Below are 25,326 nucleotides of genomic sequence, written 5' to 3' on the forward strand. Positions count from 1 at the left end.
ACATCCCTGATAAAGATGAGCAATAATGACTGTATGAAATAAATCATATTAATACTGAGCTAAACTGTATGCAAAAAAGGGAAATTATATTATTGTATACTAACCCAATTGCATAGAGAAAGAGATTTTGATTAACAAGTAGTATTTTTTTCACTCAAAAAGGTAGGTGTCAAAATGATTCTTATAAAATAAAGTAATCGAAAGTTTAGTATTTGCTCCCATATTCCTAGCACGGAATGACTACATCAAGCTTGTGACTCTACAAACGTATCGGATGCATTTGCCATTAGTTTTGGTTGAGTTTCAGATTATTTTATGCCCAAAATAATTAAATGGTAATTCATGTTTTGTGTCATTTTGGAGTCACTTATATTGTAAATGAGAATAGAACATGTTTCTAAACAATTCTACATTAATGTGGATGCCAACATGATTACGGGTCATCCTGAATGAATCATCAGTAATGATGCGTGAGAAAGTTACAGAGGGTCAAAGATCACACCCCCAGGACCCACCAGAACATGCGCCAGCACGTCAATGCTTTTGATATATTTTTATATGGTTTTTATAGAATTTTACGTTTTTTTTAACACAAATTCTTCCTACCATTGATGCCCAATGGTGAATTTTTGCAACTTTTCTGTAAAAAAATAAAAATAACCCTAAACCGTAGTCAGAGGCCTATGCTTGGGTCTCACAGGGTTTAACCCTATACCAAACCCTTACCTTAACCAGTCGGAATTCATGCCTAAACGCAGCTATCGAGTTTTGACGTTTGTCCCCCCTGTGCAAACGTTGAAGTGAGACCATAAGATCTTGTTGGTTGTTGAGCAGAGGATACATAATGTTGAAACAGCTATAGACTGTGTATCAAATTCTCTGATGTACTGTATATCAACTTCTCACATCTTGCTTCATTCTTAATGTGTTTGTGTTTGCTGGTGTGTCTTGTCTCAGTGTTAATTTGTTTGTTTGTGTGCCATTATGTTCTCCTCACTTTATCTGCGTCAACTTTCGCTTCATCTCCATCAGTTCTCCATTTCTCCTGTTTCATTTTCCCAAGCCGTTTCTGTCTGATATAAACTCAGCGATTTTGTTTACGGAGAAAGGCAAGCAGCTTTGAGTTATTTACTCTCACTTAATGGCATCCATGCCTTCATGTGCACACCATGTGGGAAAGTTGCAGGATCCATACATGAAGTACATCTGCATTAATTCCATGTGATTTTGTGCCATTCGTTTTGTTGACTTCAAATGATGCATACAAAATCATTTATTTTACTATTTACCATCTATTTGCAATGTTCGTGATAAACGTAACGTAACGATAACACTTCAGAAACAGTCAATGCTTGTGTTGTCTGTGGTCCCTCCCTTGGCCTAGACCCTTGAGACACAAAGTCATCTGCATGGCCAGTCATAGATCAGAGGCAAGGCTGCAGGGAAAGGGTCATGACCGTGTAACAGTATGACTCGATTACTCCCGGGCATGGGGGAAGAAGTTGCAGTTGGGCTGAGTAAAGTGAAGAGTTATGGCCAAGCCAGGAGCTGTGCCATTGGGGAGGGGAGGAAGGCAGAGGACAGTCAAAGGTCTTTGCTTAGCTACAACAAGTTTATTGTGATTCTGCATTGTTAGATCAGAGCTTCCTCTATGACCCAGATCCATGGACCTCTGATGCTATTTTGAACCATTTCCTCTCTCTGTACGTTTCCGTGAAATGGTAATTTTATCTCCCAAAAGGAAAGGGTGTAACCACAATGACCTAGCCCCTTCACAGAGGCCCACTGCCACCACTGAAAATACTGCAATCATAGGACAGTCATTTCCCTTCAATCGTTCGGTAGCTCCGCCTAATATGAGTACATGTTTAATGATCCTTAATGTTTTCTTTCATGAGTAATTAAAGGTCAAATCAATACTGCATGAATTTGACATGGTGTGGTGCAAAGGGTTCTGGTAGTTAGTGACCTACATTTGAGCTTCGCCTACCCTTACAGGAGTGTTTTTATGACTGTATGAATCTTTAAATCCTTCAAAAGGTGAACTGAGAGAGATTAGACTATAGCACAAGGCCTTTCGATGCAGGTCTGTCACAGAGTGAGAGTATTAACCCATCGTAAGCCAATCCTGGGTTGCGATCATTCGGCTCCAAACGGAAGCAAATGTTTGTATTCTGTTGCTTAATTGATACTGGAGTCATATAGGAAAATGTAAAGGGTTCTCAACACTGAGAATATTACCCCCCAAAAAAGATCCACTTCACTGGACATAGATCAGCATGTTCTTCCTCTACAGTAGGTAGAAATGTGTTTATTTTGCAATTGCAGTGCACACGTGGTATTGCGTTGTCACTGCATCAGGAATTATCTCCACTTTCTAACCAAGAACCCCAAAGCCCCATTGCTAGTCTGTAATCATGCACCCAGGTACCCATTCTAGTTTTGAGGGGGGCAGCATTTTTTGGACTCACCAAGGGCAGCAGAATGGTAAGGACCGGCCGATGCATTCTTACATGAGTGTGTATCCTCTGCTATGCTCATTTGTGCAATGCCTTTTAAGTGCAGAAGATCCATGAGTAATGCATATATACCACTATGAAATGATTCAGTGTACTAATTGGGAGATCCACTGACCTTAATATGAATGCATCTGTCAGTCGTAAAGCATACATAATATGGAAGTGAGGCAGAAAGACACTGTAGTGTAGAATAACAAATGCTCCAGCAATGGTTCATCTCTCTGAAAAACAAAAATAGCCAGTGCTTCATTTGAGCTGGATCTTTCCGGGAATAGGACCCAACACCTCTCCATTTTGCAAGGGTCCGGTAGCCCACCGCTCCTGGCATGAAACGTGATTTACACTGTTTACAATGTAAACATCAAACAAAAGAGATCTGCCCCGTGGGAAAAAAAGGTCATGTGAAAGGTAAACCCGGCCCGGGTTTATGGTTCGCACAACATTGTAGCCTGGTGGCGGTTGCTGTGAAAAGAGAGAAGTACTCTTAAATCACTCACAGAACTAGAATGATATTAATTTTCTTTGATCTCTCTCCGTCTCTCTCTTGCTCTGATAGACGTGAGCCTGCAACTATCACCTCTCCAGCGTTGCACTAAATTACAGAATTGCTGCTGTCTGTCTGTTATGAAATAATTCAGAATACTACACCAGGAATACGTCTATAATTTAGCCACAGAGGATCAATAGCTTATTTAAAATAAATAACATATGTGTGGATTGTGTGTAGCCTAAACACAAGGATTTGCCTCGGGAATGTGCGGCAAATCTGCCAGTGAATAGCTAAACAGACCTTTCGCAATATTTCAAATACAATCACAGGAAAACGTAGGTTGGAAAGCAAATGGTTACTGCTGAAAAGAGAAGACTCTAATATGTATGTAGGATACCAAAATATTTGATCAACTTCCAAATAGGCCTGTTCAGTGAACAGCATTGTTTTACAAAGTAAAACAATAGAGAGAGAGAGAGAGAGAGGCTGTTGACACCAGCGCATTGACCATGACTGGTGAGTGAGTCAGTAAAACTGGAAAGCTTTTTCAGGATTTTAATTCTTCCTCATACTGTACAAAATGACATGGTTTAGACAGGCAGCCCAATTCTGATATTTTTTTCCCACTAATTGGTCTTTTGATCAATCACATCAGATCTTTTCCAGAAAAAAAGATAGATAAAAAATATAGAATTGGGCTGCCTGTATAAATGCAGCCTTTGATGGATTCAAGACAAGGTTTTTTTTAATTGATCTCATATTATCCGTTTTGTCGGTGTCAAAGTAGCCTGTCAATTAAATCATTTGCGCTGTATTCAAAAAGATTCTGTTAAAGTCACCAGTCACTTAAAATGACGTAGAATTGCATGAAAGGCTTTGAGAAAAGGACACATTTTTCCCAGACCATAGGCAACAAATAACATCGTCATTTGTGCAACTTCTGCAAGTGCCTCTATTCTACTACTCTGTGCCACTCGGCAAATACAATGATAAGCATGCGATGCTTTACTATAAAGCTGTTTTTTTAATCATGCATTCCGGTACCTCAGAGCCCCACAGGTCACCCCCCTCTCGCGCTCACATTCTGTTTCAGAACCTCCCGATTTACAAATGAAGCATTGATAATAGTTACATTTGGACTTCATGTGTTGCTTCTGTAATGAGAACACTTTTCTAGACCGCTTAACATACACAGGAGAGATGGACCAGAGTGCAATAGATGCCAAACTGAAAATCAGTGATCACACATGACCTTATCACAAATCAAACTCTGGTCTTAATTTGTCCTGCAGAATCCATATAGGACACCTCCATCAAACATCACACTTCTGGGGACCACCATGCCCTAACAGACACCCTTCTTCACATGGCAGCAGGCCCCCATCCGACAGCCCCCCCCCCCTCCCCGAGTGTGCTTCAGCTCCCCCCTGAAAGAGGGGGTAATAACAGGCCATCTCCCAGTGGGCCCTCCCTAGCAGCCTTTAACACGACCTACCAGTCACACTCAATTAAACCAACCCCCACCAAACGGAGCGATTACCCCTGTTTAACCTCAACCTTCTGGATGCAGCACTCTTCCTCATCACTAATGAGCCCCTATTTTCACACTGCCTGCACAGGAGAGATGCAGAGAGACCCTCTTGGCATTTTGGGGCGGTGCAGTACTTGTGCTAATTGTATGATTAGGGCGCTCCACTAATGATGAAACAAAAAGATGATAACATCATTTTTGTTGGAAATCTAGGCTACATAGTTAGTGCGGATTATAGTGCACTCAAAACAAAATATAGTAGCTGCATTTCTTCACCACAACATTACACTTACAAAGTCACACCTACGATGGCGAGTGCACAATCGGGCATCTCCCTTTCTCACTCTTTTCAACTTCACACACAGCTTTCCACAGCTCCTCACTTCTCGCTTTTAATTCTTTACCCCGTCACACACATTATCCACAGCAGTTCTGATTGCCGCCCCTCCCCAAAACAACATGTCCACCAGCAGAGCATAGCGACCAGGTTCATGCATACATTCAAAAAGTTATCCCTTACCTTGAGTTTCTCGAAGCGGTCGCTCAAGGCCGCCACCTGGTGGTCTCGGTGTCTTCCCACCAGTTTGCACAGCGAGCAGATGAGCTGTTCGTCGGTGACGCAATACATGTTCACTTTTTCCTCCTCGTGCTCCAGGCACTGCAGCCCCCGCAGGTGGCAGTCCGGCATGGGCTCGATCAGACGGTGGCCCGTGAAGGGCTTCTTATTGGGGTGCGTGGCACGCAGGCACTCGTCGCAGTATGACACCTCGCATGTCACGCACGTCTTGACAGCGTTCTGCGGCGGGTCCTGCTCGCAGAACTGGCACTGCACGTGGCTGGGCGGCGTCCCGGGGCTGGTCATGGCGGTGGAGGCGGGGACCAGGGCCAGGGCGAATCGCCCGGCGTCCTCGCTAGGGGAGTTGGGCCCGCTGTGGGGCAGCAGGGCCAGGGGGCCGGAGGAGGCAGCCCTCTGGACGCGGTCGATGATGTTCTGGAGGGTGACGTTGCGTTTCAGTCCTTCTAGGCCACGCTGCGGACTGAGAGAGATGACATAGCGGCAGGTGGGGCACTGAAAGGCTCCGATGGACTGGACGGGCTCGTTGGAGGCACAGTGGGAGACCAGGATGCGATGGGCGCAGCCGAAGCACAGGCTGTGGGCACAGGGCAGGAGCAGTGGGTCCTCAAAGAGCTCGAGGCAGATTGGGCAAGTCAGCTCTGACTCCAGCGCGTCCATCCTCTCAGGTGGAACTCAGGCGCGGGCGTGTCAGCGAAATCCAGGGTAACTGCTCAGCTATCTGGAGAGGTGGACAAAAAGACTGAACCGTTCAGATAAATACACGTGAATGGTTATCTACAGTTGACTGATCATTTCCATTGTCATCAGTTGTAGTACTTCAATGAAAATGAAGGGGTAAATGAATTAATCAAAAACGTGGAGTGTTGAGCGATCAGAGCTTGTATTGTTTGAAATGTCCACAATATATGGGTGGATGCTGTGCTAAAAAAAAGGTGAGGTCATATTAATAACAAAGCAAAAGTCTCTTCTGTTATTTTATGTTTCCTTTATTTATTTGTCTTGAATGTCTAATGTTAATAAACAGAGGACAGGAGTACAATTTATGTTAAAACATCTGTCTCAGTAATGGCAAGCTGTACCACACTGACTGACGGTGACCCAGAGCCCTTGTCAAAACCAATAAGGAGGGATGTCTTTTTTTACTTCTATCGAAAACCTGGTTACACAACTCAATAGATTTGGCAATATACATTTGTATATCCTTTTTGTAGGCCTCCAGGTGGGTTATTTCATCCACAATTGATGCTGAATGCAGATAATCACTCATCAGAACAGAGAACTGAAACTTGCTTCCCCACGACGCTGTCTAGACAGGTCAACTAAACACTCATGCCATTGTCTGAGGTGGCGGCTGCCAATACTCTCCCGACGCCATGCCCTTTTCTCAGTCCTGCGGCAGTGAAAATGTACCCTCAGCCTTCAGGTTGGCCCGAGTACAGCAAGGGGCAAATGATTTTCAATAAACTGATGCTGAGCAGTGCACAGGAAACGGGACCTGTCTACCAGGAAATATAATGATTTTACAGCTACCCAGAACCATTATGTGATTTTATTTGACCATGGTAATACTGACCTGATTTAATTGAGCGGTTCAATTTGAACCCTTCTTCAAAGTCTCCTGTCAATAAGTGAACAATCCTTCAAAGTCAAAGCATAATCCTACCTCTAATAAAGCCGTTTTTCCAGGGATGTCCCTGGGTGTAGTATTTTCAACAGATGTCACTGTTTTCTGTACTTGTGTGTCCAGCAAGTACAGTACTATACATCTCTCTGACCTAGTTCCAAGTGGGACTAGACTGCTAAGCAACGCCACTCCCCTACCCCTCTGGAACAGTGACAGACACAACACTTCTTATTTAACATTGAATGGTCTCTGTATTCCTCTGATCGGGGACATTGAGTTCACTTGAGTGTCAACTGCAGAATGCTTCAACCTTCGGGCATCGGACAGAAGCTGAAGTGACCAAACACATTCATTGTGAAGGATCATACAATGTGTAACGCGTCGTACGTTTTAAAAACACAAACATCAAACATGCCTAAATTGACCTGATACAGAACTGAATAAATCAATGTAGCACGCACCGTACCAGCAGTGACTTGTCTATCACAGAGACAACTGCAGTGACCCTATCGTTTCCCTGAACTCAGTGAAGATAATCGCTCCCTTGACTTCGGTGTACGGTATTGAAGTATGCGACGGCATGTCGAAGTGTCTGCTCTCAACCTAATAACACCGGATAAACCATGATACAGCTGAATGGATTCCTCTGGGAAAAGTCCAAAGCAAGTAATAACTTTAATAAGTAGAATGCTAGTCACTTTAACAGTGTTTACATATTTTGCATTACTCATCTCATATGTATATAATGTATTTTTTTCCACTGTGTCTTAGTCTATGCCGCTCTAACACTGCTCGTCCACATATTTATATATTCTTACTTCCATTCCTTTACTTAGATTTGTGTGTATTGGGTATAGGTTGTGAAATTGTTAGATATTACTCTTACATATTACTGCATTTCGCTACACCCGCAAAAACATCTGCTAAACACTTGTATGTGACCAATAAAATTTGAATTGATTTGAAGTGGAGTCCCCGTCAGACTTTGCCATGGTCTTTGCCCTTCCTTAGCACGCGGATCCCCTCTTAGCAGACCCACTCAGTACCCACCGATGGATCTCGCTCCCGTGTACTCAGCATGGCAGACATCTCTGCTGAGGAGGAGGAGGATGCTACAGAAGCTGAAGAGCCCGACTCAGAAACACAGGCAGCAGGGAGCTCAGAGGACAGATCCCTGAGCATGGAGACACAGCGGGGTGGAACATCGGTCCACAGCAGGCATCACTCTGCTGCCTGCGTAGCCCTTATCCTCCTCACGCACACACTGAATACGCAAAGTCGTCTAGTGTAGCTGCCGACCAGCGTTTCACAGGAGTTTCACAGGAGCCACGGAGGCACAACAGCAAAGGACAGAGTTGTCCCGACAATTCCAGCAAAGTTAGCGAGAGAGAGAGAGCGGTTCACTAGAGCGGTTAGCTCTGTGGACAATACCACTTCACACAAAAAAGTGACACTGCAATCTGTCAGACCTCACAGTGGAGGTGCGGGAGGGGAGAAGAGAAGAGAAGAGAAGAGAAGAGAAGAGAAGAGAAGAGAAGAGAAGAGAAGAGAAGAGAAGAGAAGAGAAGAGAAGAGAAGAGAAGAGAAGAGAAGAGAAGAGAAGAGAAGAGAAGAGAAGAGAAGAGAAGAGAAGAGAAGAGAAGCGGGGGTGAGGGAGAGGGTATTGTCTTCTCTCTCCCTTCTGCTCATTTATAGCTGTGGTCCAATGAAAAATCAGCAGGGATGGGTGTCAGAAGAATAACTAATGTAACACATGTCATTAAAATAATGTGTGAATTTCAAATCTGAGGAATACACATTGTATTGGAGTTCTATGACATGTAATGGGTTTAGACACTAGTCATGGACTCTTCTTCCTATTGACCTCTGTGAAAAATAGACTGTGATGACCTTCCCAAAGGGCCTAACCAGGGTTGGTAGTTGAACTGAGTCAATCAAAAGGATCAATCAAATACTGTGTGGAGTTATGTTAGTGTGCTGATATGCAGCGTGAGAGAGAGTCACAAGTTGAATTACAGTATTTTTTCCATTTGCTAACGGTCATGGCATTAACCCTTTCTGTTGTAACTAACATGGTGCCTCAGGCAGGTTTGTTTGAGAAAGTTAAATGTTGCTGGCTTGGCAATTGATGCCAGGTGGGGACAGGTACAAAGAATGGAGACTCACACTGACAGCCAGCAAGCCAGACTGAAACATGGCCAATGAAGACGAGGCTACACTATCTTCATACCAAGTTGAAACCTAACAATTAACGACAAAAAAAATGGATTTACCGGTAAGGAAACTTTATCACTTTCAGCTGCCTGAACTGTGAGTAAGTTATATGGTCCCAACTAACATTTAGAGTAGCCTTTTTTAAAGTATGAGAGGGGGGGGTCAACTTACTGTTGTGAGTTACAATAGTAGAATACATGGTGCAATTTCTAAATTTGGTTGTGCATCAGCAGTTTTTCTCTTGTTATGTCAGTCACTCAATTCGCCTTGTCAGCTAACAATTGTTTTATTGGTAAGTTAGTCTAGCCAGCTATCTAAACTTGTTGTTATCGTGGCAAAATACTGATGCAGGGCACGGTCCCAGGGGCCCTGAATTCCACGGGTCCACCTTTGATTTTGATGTTCACTCTCACTCTGATATCATATTAACATGGCATAATGTGTAGAATTGCATAAAATTAACTGTAAAACTGCAAAAAATATGTATATACACGTATATATATATATCTCCTCCCCGTGGCAAAATGTGTTATGAAATTGCAACATAATATTTCTGCCCCATGGCATACTGTGTATATTTGCTGAAAAATTGCTTTGAAACAGCAACATTTTATCCATACCCATGGCACAATGTGCAGAATTGTAGGAAATTAACTTTAAAACAAAAAAAATGTTCTCTCTGCCTTCAAGAGGGGGGGACACTAAAATGTTTTGCTCGGATAAGGCACTTTTCATGAGCTTGGGTCCCAGAAAAACATAGAATTTCTCATTTGGGTCCCAGGCTGAAAAAAGTATAAGAACCCCTGATTTAGAGCACTATGCAAATCCTCCTGTGTCTCGCTGGCTATCTCGTCTGTGTGTGGAGGTACTGGTTGTATCTTTAAATCAACTCAGTTGATAGAGGTTGTGGCTTTTTCACTATCTTTGATCTCATACATTTTAAACAGATCCATTGTATCTCCAGTTTCTAAAAACAGTCACTTCATGAAGAGTGGATGAAAAGATGAAAGGGCAAGACAATATGATGTATACGGGTGCAAAGGTCAGATGCTCTGAGACAAAAAGGAAAAGTATTCAATTGGAGAGTAGTTAACACCTTCAAGCTACTGTATATTGAAATTGGATGTAAAAATAGCCCTTATGCTATCATAGTAAGCTTACGTCTCCTACTGAATGTTTGTAGCTAGAGTAGCCAAACAAAACCCCCCTTATTCAATAATATGTGGTCAAGATTCCCTTTCAGTTCAGTACAATAGGACTATCAAAAAAGGGAGATCCATACAGTGGATACCATTTTATAATCCCATGCTTGTTATCGCAAATCAGCTGAAACATAAAATGAAATGTACAAAACAATACATGAACCAGCAGAAAGCTGCTGTAACAAAATGGAGGGGAATATTGTCCATCCGGTGGCTTGACAGTGAGCGACTGTGGCGTCCCACGGAGCGCAACGCTCAAACTAGGCCGAAGGCATTGACCTACCTAACATAATCAGTGTGTGTATGCATATGCACTTTCTTTTCCAAATGAACTGAGACGGGCGGGAAACGAGAGGATATGCACGAGAGGAGATGCACGAGAGGAGATGGTTCATACCTTTAGGGCAAAGGTATGATGAACCATTTATAGGTAGCGTAAATACAAAACGTATTCTACATCTCGCCTAATTTCTGGGGATTAGATGTGAGATACATCATTCAAATATCCGTTTTATTTTGCAATTGTTAATGGTAAAAAAAGAAATGGTAGTATTATTTGGGATTTGAAAAAGAGTCACAAAAAAATACAAATGAATCATTATGGGTTTTATAATCCCTATACAGTGTCGAATAAGAATCAACGCTCACATGTCCGTAGTTCATATGCCAGGACATAATCTATAGGTTCCTAACCAGGGCACAAAAATAACAAAGAATTGTTCTAGCTACCTAGGACTTTTGGCAATTGATTTGCTTCTCTCCAAACACGTTTAATAACCTAAAGGCAGATTAGAGGATTGGCTGTTGAGAGTAATAACAATCTCTTTCAGACACACAAAGTTGGAGCCTCTGAGATGAACCACTGACCCTAACGTTTCTTTCAGTAGCTGACTCCCCCCATACAATTTACTTGAAGTTATAGATTTTTTATTGAGTATGAAATTGACTCCACCCTTTGAACCATGGTATAACATTTGGTGTCTTCGTGCCCTTGATGTCTGCTTTTGTTGTCAATATATACTGTAGGCATATTTCCAAAGTCATTGTTGAGAGTGTGAAAATATCCACTAATAAATGGCAATTGGACCCTCTGGTCTTGGCATAAAAATGGATTTGTCACAGCTACAGTTCCACAGCCCCAGTCCACTGTTCTGACACCAGTTATAGAGTGTATTGTTACCCAGTGTCTCTCTCTCTGTCGCCTTCTCCCCATGACCGTCGCATGCAGTGCCCCCCTAATCACCTCTAATGACCGCCCCAGACCGTACGTCGGACTCATTAGCGTTAGCATTTAGCCACTCGCCCCCCTCACTCTCGGCCTGCCTGTCTTTGTTTCGGCTCCAGACACCCTGCCTGTTTATCCATAATCCGCTCCTGCCACTGTGTCTGTGACCAATCAGAGACTTTCATGTTGAAGATCGGGTCAGTCACGGCTAATGGGATTGGACGCTGTGTTTGAGGCTGGGGTGCGAGCCGGGAGATTAGGGGGGGGGGCTGGAACCCTAAACTGGCACATCTGACTCAGGGGGGTCTCTCTGGCTATGATCCTCATCTGGCTCCCCCCTCCTGACTGACCCAGATATGGAATAACAATAACAAATAGTATTAAAAGTTACATTTGTGTTGGGGACAGACTGGGGAAGAATGTGTTTATATAATAGTGTTTATAAAGCTGACAGGGCCAGATGGAAAAGTTTCAATGACGCATGTGTGTACTGTATGCGTTTGTGTGCGAGCAAGCAAGCATATGTGTGTGTGTGCATTGCGTGTGCCCTGTGCGCGAGCCTGCGTGCCTGCATGCTTACGTGGGAGTGCATGTTTGCACAGCAAGTCTGCATAAAAAATGGCTCTCTCGTGAAGTAGTGACCCACGACATACACCCAATTTCCTGAAACGAGTCATATATGCGAGGTTATGAATTTGTGTAGAAAGTGGGAGTCTGTCCAGTTTACGGTGGAGGCATCTTATATGACCTGTGTGATGTAAACAGTACAGAAATCCTTCATCTATAATGTATCAAACTGTATAGGACCGTTTCCCGCTCCCTCGCTCCACTCCCTTACATCACAAGACAGACGACAAGAGAGAGATGTCTTATGAAGTGACTATGCAAGTATGTGTGCATGTTTACATGACAGTGTATTAAATGTGTGTGATTGTCTCCCTTTCAGAGTAGCTGAGACTGTTGATGTGATTCTGTGATACTGTTCGAGACCCAGCTTTAGTTTCCACAGACATGGCTAAGTGTCAGTCAGTGACAGGGGAAGAGAGAGGGGTCAGGGGTGACATATGCCTCTCCACTCATCAGCCAATTCTAGCAGAGTCAAAGACCCAGTGCCGGGCGGGGAGAGTGGGAAAACTTTACCTGGCGTCTGTGGAATGTTATATGGAGTTAGGAAGCTTACGGTACTGAGTTTAACAGACATAGAGGTCAGAGGTGGGAATGTAATAAAGGTGTGTGTGTGGGTGCACTCGTTTGTGTGAGTGTGTGCATACACTTGTGTGTGTTTGTGTGTGGGTGTGTGTATGTGTGTGTGCGTGCATGTGTGTGTGTGTGTGCGTGTGTGTACGTGTGTGTGTGCGCGCGTGTGTGTGTGTGTGTGTGTGTGTGTGTGTGTGTGTGTGTGTGTGTGTGTGTGTGTGTGTGTGTGTGTGTGTGTGTGTGTGTGTGTGTGTGTGTGTGTGTGTGTGTGTGTGTGTGTGTGTGTGTGTGTGTGTGTGTGTGTGTGAGAACGCCTGTGTGTGCGTGTGTGAACGCCTGTGTGTGTGCAACTGTCTGTGTGTGTATGGTTATCTTCTCTCTGACACGCATCATCAAGTCATACTGATATCCTTTTCTACCAGCAGAAGATGTCGCTATAGACTGCAGACACAGTCATGGGATTGGGGACCTTCGTCCTGACATGTCAGTTAGACCACAGGTCATTGATTGCTCCATCAGTTACACCCCAAGAGGCTGACCCCAGGTTATTCTTGGCATGCTTGACCTGACCGGGTAAACAGTCATATAAGGTCATAACAGCATACATAACACCCTACACATGGATCAACTTAGAAGCTCTATGAACCCACTATGGGAGGTGTTTAAGCAGCCTATGTGTAAGTGATATCTGTTTATGTTTCACACTTCAAATACTACACCTTTTATTGAGTTTTCTGTAGTAAAAGACATAAGCTGACACACACCCCGAAAATGTATGGGTATGTACGTGTATGTATGTATATTTGTATGTATATTTACCGAATGTATGTATATTTACCGAAAAATTATATGGGGGATTGGAAATTATGCAGACAATTACATTGATGGAAACAACCATTTTTCCGCAATATTAAGCTGATCCACCCTTAAAAAAAATGTTTTTATATTTTATATATATATATATATATATATATATATATATATATATATATATATAAATTAAAATAAATCATTATTTAAACACAAAAATGATCGTCAAAGTAACTTTGTAAAACGTTTCAAGAAAGAACGCTCTCTGGTGGCAACAATGCAGACGTGCAGAAAGACACATGGTTATACATTGGAGCATCTGCTTCTCTGGATCTTGAGAGAGACGGCTCTCATCACTCCACATTCCATCATTTCCCCCAAAATGGGAACCACCAAACTAATGTCACACTTTTCCTATTTCAATTGTTCTCGCTCTACTGTGCCGAATGACTATGACTGATCGCTGGAAACTGAAAAACTGTGTTCCGGTCCACACGACTTCCCTGATCGAAGAGGCAGAGCCAAAATCCCAAACAAGTCTCTCGTTGTCAAAGGCTCACTGCAGAAGAAGTTACCATGGAAATATTGTTCATGCATCTATTGGACCAAATAATCAAAGAATGCATAAGCATAGGCGCAGAAGAGAAGAAAAAAACTGTCTGTGGTTCATTTCCTGCTGGGAGATACCCAGAATGCAGTTAGCAAACAGCACAACTGTAATAAACTGAAAATATGCCACAATTAACGCAAGGATATCAGCTTGGTCACCATCCATCTAATTACCTTATATCAACAAGACACACAACATGACCAGAAGTACATCAAAGACACAGGAAAGCAGAGACAAACAGACAATGCTGTTGTTGCTATATTTATTCCCAGTGACAAACACAGAGCAAGTCACAGTGACTCATTCCCACAGTCTGTCATGTCCTGAGGCAGGTCAAAGTGGCCCCACGAGAGCTTATCAGACTATGGTCCTCAAGCAGTCGTCTCCACTGACCAAGTTGACAGTGGACCGCTTTATAACAGGTTGACAAAGCATCAACCATATCTTGAAATCACAGCTCTCCCTTCATTATCAAAGACAATAAAAGTCCGATCCAAGATATGTTTGTGCTGTCTGTCAACTCATATGGTCATTGTCATGCCAAACATGGACAAATAGATCTGGAACCAGGGGAGAGAAGGTTAGAGGGACATCTCTGTGCCTTTGACCCACAATACAGTAAGTGAAGGGAAGTGAACATGATAGGTTTGTGCTTAGGGTTCAGAAGAGCGTTGTCAAACGTGTGATTGGCTGGAGAGGATATGTCGCTGAATGGGCAGATGTGACCTCTGCTTCCCTCCTACTCTGCGTGATCAGTATCACACCATGTTGACGGCAGTATGCTGAGAGGATTTGGAGGAACTCAGAAATAACATAGCATAAACAAACTCATACACACACACACATGCAGGTACACACACACACGCGCACACAGGCCATCCTCCCAATTGCCTCCCCACTCATGCCGCCCGCAGAGTCGGTGTGTCAAATTCTCTTCAGTGATTTATTTTTAAAAGCCCAACAGTTCAGGTTTCTCACACCACACGAACTTTGTGAACACCCCACCGATATCTCTCACCCACTCACATCAAGTCTGCTAAGAGGACAAGAGCTCATCAGCGTCCCAGAATTAGGTCACATGAAAACGATTGTGGAAATTAACAGAGGCATCACTCCCTGCACTGATACAATCACAACGTGCACCCTTAGGGGTCCCACTGTGTTCCTGCTGTCAAAAAATATTTGACATATCACAGTCCCCTCATCTGAATATGCAAAGCACTATCACAACTACTTATGTTATAACCCCAAACAGCAAACCTATTCTAGTCTCATAAACACAAGAACACAGATGCTGAAGTAAAGTGTATCATACTCAAATTCTGATGATCAATAAGTTATATTGATACAGTAGCATATTCACTAAAGTGACTACCTCTCACAAGTATATGGTGGTAGTCCCATCTGGAAATGTTGCCTACTTAACCTCATGGTCATACTATCATCAGCTCTATAACTGAGATCACGGTTAATGATGATTAGAACTCAGCTCTATCTGTGATATCATCAACACTAGATGTAGAGAGCTTTGGAGAGAACTCCTGATGACCCCTGCTTTAAGTAACCAGAGACCCCATACCCTCAGGGACCACACAACAACATTTCCACACAATCAATCACAGTCCACCTTACCTGCCACATGGTTAAAATCCCATTGTCCATCAACAAAGTGAAATAAGAGAGGAAGAAGAAATGAGAGAGAGCTGAACTGAGCTGCTGAACCGTCAGGTCAGAAGAGGCCCTTCATTCTCCGTTACAACAGACCAGCTGCAGCAATAGTCGACCTGCTATACTCCAGTCCGACTGGGGGAACTTTGTGTCAGTGTACGTCTGTCTCTGGCTGTCACATTGCCTCTCGTGGCATATTTCCTCGCACCCTAAAGCCGCTCCTCTCCCCAGCCCAGTGAGAACACGCAGGCAGGAGGAGGGAATCTAGCTCACCGCTCCTCCTCCACCTCCCCTTTCCCCTCCCCCTCCACTCTGTATTCAAATAGCTTAGTGGGCGGCCCTGCTTTAGATGAGCCAATCGGGAGGTACTGTAGCTAGAGCAGAGACAGCCCACCCTGTGCAGTCAGTTGGTACAGTACAGTATGCCTGTTGTGGGATTATGGCATCTGAAATTAAAATGTGTCGATTTATAATGGTTTAAAATCTTCTCTCCTTCCTGGTATTGTCCCACCATTTTCACGCTCGTTGCAATCTTGCCAAAGTTCTCTCTCTCCCTTCGTCTCTCTCTTGGTATCTCTCTTGGTATCTCGTTCTCTCTTTCTCGCTCCCTCTCTTTCTTTCTCTCTCTCTCTTTCTCTCTCTCTCTTTCTCTCTCTCTCTCAAACACACACACACACACACACATATATACACGCACACTAGCAAAAGTTCATTGTAGCATGCTTTTTTTCTCTCCCCAAATGAAAGAAGGTTCGATTAAAGATTCCGTCCGCAGTCATTTACTTCTGGAGACATGTAAGGGCGTTCGTTCTGCCTCAACTTCTACATGATATCGAGGGACTCACTCACTGACCTTATCTTGGGTACCATTCCCCATAGTCACTTGAAAAGTTCAAATCTGCCACCTCCCCTCTAGAATCTGTGCATTTCAAATGTTTGGAAGAAGAATGTAATATGCTTGTATTAGTCAGAAAGAGTTGACGTTTAAGACCTGGGCTGAATGGAATGAATCGGGGGCGCTTGGCTAGTTAAGCGCCCCGACCATGGCAGTGATTCTGACACCTATTTCTAGAGTTGGAACCGGATGAGTAAGGCACAGTTTAAAAATTGTACCTTTGAGAAAGACAAGAAAATCCATTTCCATCTAAGGTTAGTTGTAGACAAGAGTTGAGATCTTAACGGAAAAAGCTAAGTTCTTGTATCATCACAAAATGTGACTCTGCAGTCTATGGCAGCTAAGCACATTTGATGAAACATGATGTATAGTCTGAACAAATGTAGAAAAAAAAAGATTGTACTTTCTACTTCCGGGTTGGAGCGAGCGGTCGCATCGGCACTTCGCTCCGCAGGTAGTATGACTTTTTCATTACATTTCATTATAGTACAACGGTTTGATTTGTCTAATCTTAGCAATTTCTTCTTAGCTAGCTACATAGCCGTCTTTGTATCAAAGATAATTGCGTAATTATCGTATTTCGTCGTCCTAACGTAGTCTTCACTGCTCTGCCCAGCAGCTAGCCAGCTAGCCAGCTAGCTAACGTCCACCGATTAGCAGCACTATTACACTCAACTGAACGACTTGATTAGTGTAGTGTTAGCTAGCTACATAGCTGTCTTTGCTGTCTTCGTATGCAAGATAATTGTGTAGTTTAGAGTGTGTAGTCTTAGAGTGTTTATCTTAATTCACCGAGGTTAGCTAGCCAGCTATTTGTCGTCCTTAACGTAGGAGACACTGCTAGCTAGCCAACAGCTAGCCAACGTCTTCCGAATACATTTACCCGGTCGCATTCACAGGTAGTATCACATTTTCATTTCAGTTCATTACAGTACAACGGTTTGATTTGTTTGATCGTAGCTAGCTACATAGCTAGCTACATAGCCGTCTTTGTATCAAAGTTAATTGTGTAGTATAGAGCGATTTTCTAGGTTAGCTAGCCAGCTATTGTCATTCTTTTAACGCAACGTAACGTAATCAACACTGCTAGCAAGCCAGCTAGCCCCCGAATAGCTGCACTGTAGAAACTATTACACTCAACAGAACGACTTGATTAGTGTAGTGTCAACAACGCAGCCACTGCCAGCTAGCCTACAAAGTCAACAACGCAGCCACTGCCAGCTAGCCTACTTCAGCAGTACTGTATCATTTTAATCATTTTAGTCAATAAGATTCTTGCTAGGTAAGCTTAACTTTCTGAACATTCGAGACGTGTAGTCCACTTGTCATTCCAATCTCCTTTGCATTAGCGTAGCCTCTTCTGTAGCCTGTCAACTATGTGTCTGATCCTCATCTCTCCCAAGTGGTCATTCTCTCTTTCTCCCCTTACCCATCTGTCTGTCGCCTCCTTTGAATTCCATGCTGTCACAGTTACCAGCACTTTCAAGCTTAACATCCTTATCATTTATCGCCCTCCAGGTTCCCTCGGAGAGTTCATCAATGAGCTTGATGCCTTGATAAGCTCCTTTCCTGAGGACGGCTCACCTCTCACAGTTCTGGGCGACTTTAACCTCCCCACGTCTACCTTTGACTCATTCCTCTCTGCCTCCTTCTTTCCACTCCTCTCCTCTTTTGACCTCACCCTCTCACCTTCCCCCCTACTCACAAGGCAGGCAATACGCTCAACCTCATCTTTACTAGATGCTGTTCTTCCACTAACCTCATTGCAACTCCCCTCCAAGTCTCCGACCACTACCTTGTATCCTTTTCCCTCTCGCTCTCATCCAACACCTCCCACACTGCCCCTACTCGGATGGTATCGCGCCGTCCCAACCTTCGCTCTCTCTCCCCCGCTACTCTCTCCTCTTCCATCCTATCATCTCTTCCCTCTGCTCAAACCTTCTCCAACCTCGACGACTCATTGCGAGCTCACAGAACAGGGCTCCGGGCAGCCGAGCGGAAATGGAGGAAAACTCGCCTCCCTGCGGACCTGGCATCCTTTCACTCCCTCCTCTCTACATTTTCCTCCTCTGTCTCTGCTGCTAAAGCCACTTTCTACCACTCTAAATTCCAAGCATCTGCCTCTAACCCTAGGAAGCTCTTTGCCACCTTCTCCTCCTTCCTGAATCCTCCTCCCCCCCTCCTCCCTCTCTGCAGATGACTTCGTCAACCATTTTGAAAAGAAGGTTGACGACATCCGATCCTCGTTTGCTAAGTCAAACGACACCGCTGGTTCTGCTCACACTGCCCTACCCTGTGCTCTGACCTCTTTCTCCCCTCTCTTTCCAGATGAAATCTCGCGTCTTGTGACGGCCGGCCGCCCAACAACCTGCCCGCTTGACCCTATCCCCTCCTCTCTTCTCCAGACCATTTCCGGAGACCTTCTCCCTTACCTCACCTCGCTCATCAACTCCTCCCTGACCGCTGGCTATGTCCCTTCCGTCTTCAAGAGAGCGAGAGTTGCACCCCTTCTGAAAAAACCTACACTCGATCCCTCCGATGTCAACAACTACAGACCAGTATCCCTTCTTTCTTTTCCCTCCAAAACTCTTGAACATGTCGTCCTTGGCCAGCTCTCCCGCTATCTCTCTCTGAATGACCTTCTTGATCCAAATCAGTCAGGTTTCAAGACTAGTCATTCAACTGAGACTGCTCTTCTCTCACGGAGGCGCTCCGCACTGCTAAAGCTAACTCTCTCTCCTCTGCTCTCATCCTTCTAGACCTATCGGCTGCCTTGGATACTGTGAACCATCAGATCCTCCTCTCCACCCTCTCCGAGTTGGGCATCTCCGGCACGGCCCACGCTTGGATTGCGTCCTACCTAACAGGTCGCTCCTACCAGGTGGCGTGGCGAGAATCTGTCTCCTCACCACGCGCTCTCACCACTGGTGTCCCCCAGGGCTCTGTTCTAGGCCCTCTCCTATTCTCGCTATACACCAAGTCACTTGGCTCTGTCATAACCTCACATGGTCTCTCCTATCATTGCTATGCTGACGACACACAATTAATATTCTCCTTTCCCCCTTCTGATGACCAGGTGGCGAATTGCATCTCTGCATGTCTGGCAGACATATCAGTGTGGATGACGGATCACCACCTCAAGCTGAACCTCGTCAAGACGGAGCTGCTCTTCCTCCCGGGGAAGGACTCCCCGTTCCATGATCTCGCCATCACGGTTGACAACTCCATTGTGTCCTCCTCCCAGAGCGCTAAGAACCTTGGCGTGATCCTGGACAACACCCTGTCGTTCTCAACTAACATCAAGGCGGTGGCCCGTTCCTGTAGGTTCATGCTCTACAACATCCGCAGAGTACGACCCTGCCTCACACAGGAAGCGGCGCATGTCCTAATCCAGGCACTTGTCATCTCCCGTCTGGATTACTGCAACTCGCTGTTGGCTGGGCTCCCTGCCTGTGCCATTAAACCCCTACAACTCATCCAGAACGCCGCAGCCCGTCTGGTGTTCAACCTTCCCAAGTTCTCTCACGTCACCCCGCTCCTCCGCTCTCTCCACTGGCTTCCAGTTGAAGCTCGCATCCGCTACAAGACCATGGTGCTTGCCTACGGAGCTGTGAAGGGAACGGCACCTCAGTACCCCCAGGCTCTGATCAGGCCCTACACCCAAACAAGGGCACTGCGTTCATCCACCTCTGGCCTGCTCGCCTCCCTACCACTGAGGAAGTACAGTTCCCGCTCAGCCCAGTCAAAACTGTTCACTGCTCTGGCCCCCCAATGGTGGAACAAACTCCCTCACGACGCCAGGACAGCGGAGTCAATCACCACCTTCCGGAGACACCTGAAACCCCACCTCTTTAAGGAATACCTAGGATAGGATAAGTAATCCTTCTCACCCCCCCCTTTAAGATTAAGATGCACTATTGTAAAGTGACTGTTCCACTGGATGTCATAAGGTGAATGCACCAATTTGTAAGTCGCTCTGGATAAGAGCGTCTGCTAAATTACTTAAATGTAATGTAAATGTTTAAGACAAAGACTATGTAGGAGGTTTGAGCAGGAGAGAGGTTTCTCTACCTTTGGGAAAAACACTACGCCAGAATAGCTTCAGTAAATAAGTGCCCATCTCCAGAGTAAGATGATATCCTCCATTTCCCTTAGAGTAAAAAGAAAATCAAACAAAAACCCAGTTCTCTGGGCAACCTTTGGAGAGCTGCTGCTGCTTTGGGATGTGCTGTTAGGTGGAGAGGCCTCTTCAGAAAGCACATGAATACCCACAGTACAGACTCTTTCTTTAATTAAGCCCACAATAGACCTCCAGTCACAGAGCCTGGCTGGAAAGCGCCCAGCTCACTGTAATAACACAATGCATGCCACTCAGCACACAGGCAGAGCTCAGCGTTCTTCAGCCTCCTCGGTGTTCAAGAGACTCTTATACAAGTCAAAAAGGTCATTTATAACAATGTCGCTCCTTGCGTCCTCCAATGTAAAGGATTTTATTCATTGATGCTGTGTTTCAATTCTTTTCTCTGTTCTTCCTGGAAGGACTGCAATCAAATTAGTAGAGGGAAGGAATATCATCAACCTACACAATGTCTGTGGAATTATTCGTGGAAAGTCATGGTGTACGAAGTAAAAATGCCAGCTCTTTCATCCGGATGTGGGCGATTATATTGGTTGAAACTGACAAACATGATTAGCACAAGCTGTTGTTTGGGGTTTCTCTATATTTCTTTCTCGGACGCGTTCTGGGAGCCGTGGTTTTAACATGGTGGAATGATTGGAATGTTCAGGAGATTGCCTCTTTTCTCTAAGTGAGCCCATTAAAGGGATAAGCCTGACCAGGGCTGTTACCAGATTATTTAGAGGGCACTGGCGCTATGGATAACACACACACACACACACACACACACACACACACACACACACACACACACACACACACACACACACACACACACACACACACACACACACACACACACACACACACACACACACACACACACACACACACTCCCTTCCTATCATCATCTCTCATCTTCCTCCCTGGTCGGAACATCTTTACCACTCACATCTATCTCGACTCCCTCCTGCAATGAACTGGTATGGTCTGACAGGGGAGCTCCTACACATGTTAGTGGTAGTTTAATAAAGCTGAGTGGAAATCTAAAGCTCTCTGCATAGCTTTGTTGTCAAAGCACTCACAGAAAAGGGAGGGCACTTTAATACAAGTACGCGTCTGCCTCGGGGGGGGGGCATCACGCTCTAAGGCGTCATGGCCTCCAGGCAAATCCTAAACACATTTCTTCACTTGGTGACTTTTGCCCCTTTAACTGAGTTCAGATGGGCCTTTAAAGAGCATTTTTTTACTCTTTGTAGTGATATATACGGCCAGTGTTTGCATCTGGCATCTCAACACAGGCACCTAGAAAATGCTTTCCGGGATGGCCCAATATTTTAGATCTAATCACCAAGTTCCACAGGTATGCCTGGCTGCGTGGTTCAACAAGACACAGAGAGAAAGAACATTTATCAGCTGAAAGGACCAGACATTCTCTTTTTGTTGTGTTATGTTGTTCATGGACTTCCTCTGAGTCAGGCCGTGGTTGCTAGGCAATAACCAATAATTGGACACAAACTGAATGAAATGACCGCTCAGGGACGAATTAAGAGGTCAATAATGACTATAACAAGTGATGACTGCATTCTCCTTTCTGCCAGTGGATACGAACTAGTGAGATGAATGGAAATACAACATCAATATCTTTAGCATCATTTACGGTTCAGTAGACGTCCTGATGCTGAATCAAATCCAGCGGTGAACAGTGCATTGCACAGTGAAAACAGTTTCCAGTGATGCCGGAAGTGTTGGCAAACACACACACACACACACACACACACACACACACACACACACACACACACACACACACACACACACACACACACACACACACACACACACACACACACACACACACACACACACACACACACACACACACCTCGCCCGGCACTGAACTCAGCTGTCATTCTCTGTCACACAAGGGAAGTCCAGTTCACACACACACGTGCGTGTGCACAGACAAACACACATATGGGTACATGCGTGCATGCACACACACACAAACATACACACTGGCATGTCACACAGCATCACCATTTGCTCACAATAGGAACAATATTCCAACGAGAACTCAAACTGTCAAACACGTCCTCTCTGCTCTCGCCAAAACTGACACTAGCTAGACTCCGGCAAGGACATATTGAGTGAAATAAGGTTTTGGACCCTGTGATGGTGTGATGTGCTATAATCCTCTGCATCCTCAATTCAGTGACATAAATACTGTATATGTTTCATGTATTTACCATGACTTACTATGATTACAGCAGAACGGTAATGTGCCAGACCCATTACGACAGCCAGCTAATCCTTTTTTAACACGCATCGTACGGAGACACTATTTGTCGAGTGCCCATGTAAGCTGTGACGCTTGAAGTTATTCAAGATGAAAGGATTAAAAAGAGAAATGATATCTAATGAACGCATCACTCATATCCAGTGCGGGGGAGTGAGCTCTGGGCGTTTGTTCAGCCAATCTGAACGTATACGATATAACACGGTTTATAAGACAGTTATTACACGTCTTATAATCATTTATAACATTGTTATAATGCCTTGAAAGAATAAGTCAAAGAGGACGAATATGGATGGGAGAAGACTAAGTTCCCAGGCGGGCTACCACCTGTACCATACGCCCTCGCCTAGCAACATCACACAGAAAAATATCCAGGTGTATAAAAATGCAAGTTCATGAATAAGTCATGAATAACTCAGTCACTCTAACCTCGCTGTTCCCCTAACAGTGGAGCTAGAAGTAATGCAGTGTGTAATGTGACGGCCCATTAGGGATAGACGTGATTTATCTCTCCTTCAAAACAGAGACCAAGAGGTCTATACCCTCGGCTCGCTCAGAACTGGAATATCTCACTTCGCTCTTCGCTAATACGAAAGTTATGTATCATCTTTAGGCATCAAAGACAGAGAGATGGGAGAGACGGCAGAGAAATGCATAATGGGGCTAAGAGATGAAGGCGTAGGAACATTCATCAGAGTCATGCATTTTACATGAGCGGACATGGGGTAGCTATGGCAGAGGAATTAAAAATGGTGATGAGCGACCATTAGGTCGCGTGATCCATTGATACGCCCTCGAGCCAGGCTATAGTCGTGGATCCTATCAAAATCTCGAATGGCTAATTTTCCTTAAATTCTGCATTCCAAAAGTTCTGAATAGGGTCGAAACTAAACAAAAAGTTCTAAGGATCTCAATGGGAAGTCAAACAATGGGTTTCTTTCACCTGAAATCATTTTAACCCTGAACAGTTAAGTCTGAAAGGTCTAATGCAGCCGTTTTATCTCAATATCAAATCAATATGAAACCTTACTGTGATATTTCTCATTAATATGGTCAAAAAGAAACGAAAAAGGTTCTTAGCAAAGGGAAATTTCTCAAGCAATAATTTAGCTAGGACTGTCTAGGAGTGGTCTGAGTAGGGAGGGGAACTCCCTTTTAATTGATCTATTCTCTTAGAAAAAAATATGCTATCTAGAACCTATAAGGTTTTTCGGCTGTCCCCATAGGATAACCCTTTGAATAACCCTTTTTGGTTCAAGGAACTCAAACGAGTTCTACCTGGAACCAAAAAGGGTTCTCCTATGGGGACAGCTGAAGAACCCTTTCAGAACCCTTTTTTCTAAGAGTGTGTAAACTAATTTACTGCCTGTTGATGTCGCCAGGCAGGCCAAAACTCCATTCCACCAAAACAGGCTAAAATTTCAGGTGGTCTTTTCAAACAGCTCTTAAACTAATTATCATAATGTTCATAATTTCACAGTATTACTCCCACCTCATAGTGTGGAAATATATATAAAATGCATTTTTGACTGCACTGGGCCTTTAACAGATTCTGACTCAGAATAATGGCAAACTAAGCATCTTATCTCTATTCTTTTTACATTGAAAAACTAAATCAATAAACCACCTACAGCATAGCCTTTGTCCAGCAAACGTTGCATTGTAAGCCTCTATCAAGACAGAATGTGATGTTTTGTTCTTGAAACGCATTACAGAATTCACCATAGGCCACATACTGATTTCACATTACTTCCCTTGGCACACCGTGGCTTTGTTGTCTCACAACTTGTTATCCGCTAACAAAGAAAGATGCTTTCTGATTGGTGGCGATGCAATGCAACCTTGACACTTCCTCTCAGCGTGTGCTCATGCATGGGATGGATATCAAATTAGTCCAAATGGATTGTGTGGATGGAAAACAACATTGAGTGGTTGCTGCATCGAGCTGTGGAGACAACAGAGTGTGTCCATAGTCGATAGTGTGGAACGAGTGGCGTGAAAGCATGATCAAGTCAGCACAGTGTCACCCTCCCTAGACTAGACTTGTCACCCTCCCTGGACTAGATGTGTCACCCTCCTTGGACTAGATGTCCACCCTCCCTGGACTAGATGTGTCACCCTCCCTGGACTAGATTTGTCACCCTCCCTGGACTAGATGTGTCACCCTCCCTGGACTAGATTTGTCACCCTCCCTGGACTAGATGTGTCACCCTCCTTGGACTAGATGTCCACCCTCCCTGGACTAGATGTGTCACCCTCCCTGGACTATATGTCCACCCTCCCTGGACTAGATGTGTCACCCTCCCTGGACTAGATGTCCACCCTCCCTGGACTAGATGTGTCACCCT

General features: G+C 44.4%; 1 protein-coding gene across 3 annotated transcripts in view; it reads right to left on the reverse strand.

Moving 5' to 3' along the window:
- Positions 1-25,326, reverse strand: part of LOC124008377 (E3 ubiquitin-protein ligase Midline-1-like) — a 51,566-nt gene that overhangs the window by 17,173 nt on the left and 9,067 nt on the right. The window contains exons 1-2 of one of the 3 annotated variants that reach the window (XM_046319608.1): positions 15,632-15,907; positions 5,061-5,835 (exon numbers count right to left, since the gene is read on the reverse strand). In XM_046319608.1, coding sequence (XP_046175564.1) covers positions 5,061-5,774 — 714 coding nt within the window. In that variant the 5' untranslated portion in view covers positions 5,775-5,835; positions 15,632-15,907. Of the gene's footprint in view, positions 1-5,060; positions 5,836-7,791; positions 8,236-15,631; positions 15,908-25,326 lie in introns of those variants that run through there. The other 2 variants (XM_046319610.1, XM_046319611.1) reach the window with 2 other exon arrangements.

Source organism: Oncorhynchus gorbuscha, linkage group LG21, assembly GCF_021184085.1.
Source record: "Oncorhynchus gorbuscha isolate QuinsamMale2020 ecotype Even-year linkage group LG21, OgorEven_v1.0, whole genome shotgun sequence".
Taxonomy (NCBI): domain Eukaryota; kingdom Metazoa; phylum Chordata; class Actinopteri; order Salmoniformes; family Salmonidae; genus Oncorhynchus; species Oncorhynchus gorbuscha.